Source organism: Citrus clementina, unplaced genomic scaffold, assembly GCF_000493195.1.
Source record: "Citrus clementina cultivar Clemenules unplaced genomic scaffold, Citrus_clementina_v1.0 scaffold_5, whole genome shotgun sequence".
NCBI classification, from domain to species: domain Eukaryota; kingdom Viridiplantae; phylum Streptophyta; class Magnoliopsida; order Sapindales; family Rutaceae; genus Citrus; species Citrus x clementina.
In genome coordinates, this window is record NW_006262201.1 from 28,553,078 (window position 1) to 28,558,159 (window position 5,082).

At 37.2% G+C, this 5,082-nt stretch overlaps 1 protein-coding gene across 3 annotated transcripts; it reads left to right on the top strand.

Moving 5' to 3' along the window:
* Positions 1-324: 324 nt before the first annotated feature.
* On the top strand, positions 325-4,605 carry LOC112097729. 3 transcript variants are annotated; one of them, XM_024183119.1, is made up of 4 exons: positions 325-930; positions 2,279-2,461; positions 3,400-3,499; positions 3,643-3,770. In XM_024183119.1, the coding sequence occupies exons 1-4, from the start codon at positions 688-690 to the stop codon at positions 3,666-3,668; spliced, it is 552 nt and encodes a 183-aa protein (XP_024038887.1). In that variant the 5' UTR covers positions 325-687; the 3' UTR covers positions 3,669-3,770. The 3 variants fall into 3 exon arrangements, with proteins under 3 accessions (XP_024038887.1, XP_024038885.1, XP_024038886.1); XM_024183117.1 differs by lacking the exon at positions 3,400-3,499 and having other exon boundaries at positions 3,643-4,605; XM_024183118.1 differs by lacking the exons at positions 325-930; positions 3,400-3,499 and adding an exon at positions 1,868-2,009 and having other exon boundaries at positions 3,643-4,605.
* Positions 4,606-5,082: the final 477 nt, after the last annotated feature.

Here is a 5,082-nt window from a genome sequence, read left to right on the forward strand (position 1 = left end):
AAGTGGACAAAATGCAAATCAGTTTTTAATCCTCAGTCTCTCCCAAAATTTAAATTCGTAGTTAACAAAACAAAATTGTTGGAAAACCATTAAGCTAGGTCCATGGGTTGTTAAAACTATAGCTGACAAAAAGTTACTAACAAAAACAGAATGTCCATTTTATAACTTTCTTAAAAAACATTCCTTAACTTTTTTAAAAAGTTACCAACAAAAAGTTATTTCCAATTTTTATTTTGTTATAATTTTTATAATAAAATTCGTAGTTAACTAAACTCTTCTTATACCCTTTCTCAACTGCCATACCCTAACCCTGTTCCCCATTTCCCCACTAAACCACGCTCAATTAAGGCCATCAGATTCTCCCGGGCCCACATTAATCCAACTGCTCACAGAGACCGACAGCCTCTCTATCTCCATTTCAAGCTCCCTCTTCAACTGGCTTCTGCTACCGTCCTACTCTTTCTCGGCTTCGGAGTCCGTATTTTCTCGGCCGGTCCCACGAAGCTCCCTCTCACTCCAATTGTCGCCCCACAAGACCAATTGCTTAATCAAGACACCGAACAAGAAGAGGATGAGAAGTTGAAACAAGAATTTGAGAATTGGAAATAAAAAACGTACGCATTGACCGTGCCTTTGAGAGTCGTTTCTCTTCAGAACTCAGTGCCTCAATCTTGGGTTAAGGATTTTATGCGAAGTCAAGGAAAGAGATTGAAGTTTCAGATGAATTTGTGCGCTAGCATTGATGGGATCTTTAACAATTTATCTGTGCCCTTTAACAAAGTTAAGGCTAAGTCAGCTTCGTATATGGCTGCTGATTTGGTTAGTGTTGGTGATTCATGGCTCAGTTTTGCAATTAAAAAGAGATTGATTGAGCCAATAGCTGGAGCTGAAGATCAAGATTGGTTCAAATGCTTATGTCACAAATGGAAGGTAACATCTTTATCTTTGACCCGATCATTTTTATTGTCTTTTTAATTGCAATGAGAAGAAATGCCACTGTAGCATGCAGTGATGGCACTTAATAAGTGAGTTGCTAGGATGTGAACTAGAAAAATTAAATATTGTCTCCTTGGGTATGCTAGCTCGTAAGTTAGGGTTAATATCAGAGCTTAAGGTACTATAACCGTGAGAAGCTATTGACTGCCAATTAAAATATCCATTAAAATGTCTAGGGAGTTATGAAGGTGGAGGTAACTACTAATAAAAAATATCCAGTTAACCTCCTGCTCGATGCAATTAATAAATTTGGTCAATGCCACTGAAACCTGCTAACTGACATCACAATGCGACATGAGCACTTCAAAATGGGACAGACGGTCAGTAGCACTAAATTTTTCTTGCCTAAGATTGAGCAATTGGTCTAACTACTAATCCCTATTGTAGGTTGATCATTATTTTTTCAATTATGTTCAGTTTGACCCAAAAAGTTGCAGAATCTTGAGCTGAATATTGTCACTGAACACTGTCAATGTCGTTTAGCATGGCCAACTAACTTGAGTTTGGTAAAACAAACACACAGTGTGTCTCATGTCTCACAAATCAAATTATCATCTGTAATGATGGAGAATTTTTCCAATGTATGAAGTATGCTTTGATACGTGGGTTACCTTGGAGAAGATATCTTAAAATAAAGAATATGGGGAGAAAACAGTTCAGTAGTTTATTATTCTGTAGTCAAGTTTTGTCTCGAAAATGGTCAAAATTTAAATGAACAAGGACAGGGGATCTTCATTCTTTTTTCCCTTTTTTATACCAAGATATCTCTCAACCTTTATATAATCCCCACTGGATATCTGCTTCTAATAATTAAAATAAAAATTTCACCGCTCTAACAATAAAAAGTAACATCTTTAGTCAAATAATTTACAGTTCCTCATCATCTTAGTGTGAGACTATCAGTACATTCCAAAAACATAATAAAACTGGTTTGATCCTGTTTATTGATGTTTAAATGTTGTTCATTGTGACATGTAGAAATGATGAGGCGAAGTTTATTTGGACATCAATTAGTAAGATCTTGTTTGAAGTTGTTTTCTGAAATGAACTGCCGAATGGTAGTTTTTTGGGGGCATTTGATGGCTCTTTTTTTTTCCTCATTTTCAACATGTGCCTGCTTGGAACAGGAAGGATTAGACTGCAGAGTTGTTATATATTTTGAGATGCTCTGGTCATTGCACAATTTGTTCACACTGGAAATTAGAATGAGAAATTTGTTGATGCTGTTTTGAGAGATCTGCATTCTATGCACAATAACATGATTAATGAAAATGCATTGTAGGACTGGAAAGATCTGTGGCAGCCTGAGCTCGCAGGAAGAATTTCAATGGTTAATTCTCCCCGACAGGTTATTGGTTCAGTTTTGAAGTATAGGGGAGCATCATACAATTCAAACGATATTGATTCGCAAGTTGCTGGTGGGAAGATTGCTGTTCAGCAGAATCTAGCATTACTGGCAAACCAGGTACTCTTACAGAAATGATATCTGGTCATTGCATGTTATTGCCTGACAACTGATTTTGTTTGTACAAGTCTGCTTCTTCATACATATGAATGCATATGTTAGTGTTTTCTTCTCCTTTTCATACATATAAATGCATATGTTAGTGTTGTCTTTTCCTTTTCATACATATTAATACATATGTTGGTGTTCTCTCCTGAGATGGATGCAATAAAGGCTTTTGCTCCTAAATTTAGCTGAAGAAATGGCAAGGGATGTGAGATTCTGTTTCATTAAATTAACAAAAACCCAAAACAATGAAAATCCATAATAATGTGGTGTGGGTAAATTGGCTCCATTTGGTTCGTTTCCTTAATGTGAACGCGCGAGCAATAGAGACTAACAAAATGAAGTGACAACAAGAAGTCAGTGTCCTTTGATGGATGCATTTTTAGGCAGAAATAGGTTTGTAATTGACCAAATTTGTCTGGCATGCCAATTTAAAAAAAAATAAATTATGTGGTTATTAGCTGTAATGAAGGGGGATAGTAGGTGCAATCAGGTGGATCCTGGAAAGTTCAACAAAGTTTTGGTATGGCGTAGTGAAATTGGTTTGTGCAACTCAGGAGTCTTTCAGGTGAACGATGATAGGTTTTGATTTATGAATATTATAAATCTACTGTGCATAGTAGAATCATCTATAAGTTCTAGTTATTGAAATTGTATACTTTGCCCGGTTTGAGTTAAGGGCACATGTAATATGAAAGATAGTTGTCGCATCTTTTAGGTTACCTAACATTTGATCAATCCTATTATGGGGGCTTCAAGATGTCTAACAATATGTAGAATGCCCGTGCTCCTCCCCATTGTTTATCTTATACAATAATTTGTTTTAGATGCTAATATCTTTGTCGATACCGGTAACAATATTACAATATCTGCGTTTATTGGGTTTTACATAGGTTCGACTGTTTGACAGTACACACTATCTGAAGGCATTTGCAATTGGAGATGTATGGGTTGCTGTTGGGTGGAGTAGTGATGTTCTTCCTGCTGTCAAACGTATGTCTAATGTTGCTGTTGTTGTTCCCAAGTCTGGTGCTAGCTGCCTGCCATTCTACTTCGATATTCACATTGTTATCTCCTTCATATTAGCGATCAGTAAACACGATAATGTGACTAATAAGTTTGTATTCTCTTTATAGGCAATCCCTGCTGCCTCAAGACTTGAAACAAAACAAATTGGAGGGCGAGTCAGAGGTCCATCTCCATTAATCCATCAATGGATAGAATTCTGCTTGCAAACAGCGAGAGCATTGCCTTTCAAGCAAGAGGTTATCCCGGGTGCATCTCCCTCTGCCCTTGAAAGTACTCTGGTTAAGTTGCCTGAAGAACTTCTGAAGGGTAAACCAAGTCTGGATACTAACTTAATTGCTGGAGTACTCCCGGCTGAAATTCTGGCCAGATGTGAGTTTTTGGAGCCATTATCTGAAGCTACTTGGTCATATTATGAGTGGCTGGTTGTTAATCTGCAAAAAGCTGCTCCTGTCTTGATGAAAAGGGTGCAACATTACTTGTCATCATTAATCCAAAGCTTTCTAGCAAGAGCTACATTGAAAAGTTAATGGCGCTGCATGCCAATCATTATAATGCTGTCAGGGCAATTGGGTCAGGGCAATTAGGTCAGAGCATAACTTCATTAGGAAAAGAGGCTTCAGCTACGTTAAATATTACAGGATGTACTGAGATGGCTGAAGTCGTTGAGGTTTTACGAGAAACGAAAGATGAGTGTTTGTTTGAACAAAGTTGTTACTGCAGCGATTTTGAATATGTGCAAGATGTTGTCCACTGCTCTTTGGGTTATGGTGTGACTTTCGATTTCAAGGTTGCCCTGAAACAACGGAAAAGATTTACATACCCTCCAAGGAATGACAACGGCTGGACTAATTCTGATCACCTAATTGACTCAGGATCGGCTGGCAATAATAACAGTTTGTTAACAATGCACAGTCCCGAGTACTTTTCCAGGATCAGATACGACGTGGTCTAATGTTGATAATAATAGTTTATTAAATGACAAATCGTTGTCCTTGGGTGTTGATTTCAGAAATAAAATACATTCTGAGGGATGCTGGTCTACTATTGCAAGCCCCCAGAGTTAAGAATCTTTTGATTGGGGCATTTGGCAACGATTCGACAAATTCTATTTTCAGCCTCGTCCACCAAGGGATTCCAACTGAGTTATCAATTATCGTAGCAGTTCTATTAACTAAAATTAGCAAATATAGCACCAGAAAAAGAACAACAAATACGCAGTGAAGTTGAATTGAAAATGAAGTTGCCGTTGCCGCCCATAGCGGCTGACTAATAATAAAACGAGACAAATTAATTAAACTATTTATGGTATGCAAAAACAAACAAAAACCCGTAAAAAATTTCAAAAAATTATTAATCACACTCTAAACTTACCACTCAACTCTTAATAATAGTCATAATTTAAAACAATTTACAACTTTTGAAAACATTTTCAAAGTTGCCTTTGCCCAAGAGTGGATTGCCATGAGGAAAATCATTTTCTCAGTGGATTGCCATTGCCCAGGAGTTGCAATGAAAACAGACCACCAACTGTGCCGGAAGATTCAACT

Excerpts from the sequence above, each read along its gene's own strand:
- LOC112097729 (XM_024183117.1), top strand. The coding sequence starts at position 688 with ATGCGAAGTCAAGGAAAGAGATTGAAGTTTCAGATGAATTTGTGCGCT. Across the intron at positions 931-2,278 it reads GCTTATGTCACAAATGGAAG|GACTGGAAAGATCTGTGGCA; the intron begins GTAACATCTTTA and ends AATGCATTGTAG. Across the intron at positions 2,462-3,642 it reads TAGCATTACTGGCAAACCAG|GCAATCCCTGCTGCCTCAAG; the intron begins GTACTCTTACAG and ends TTCTCTTTATAG.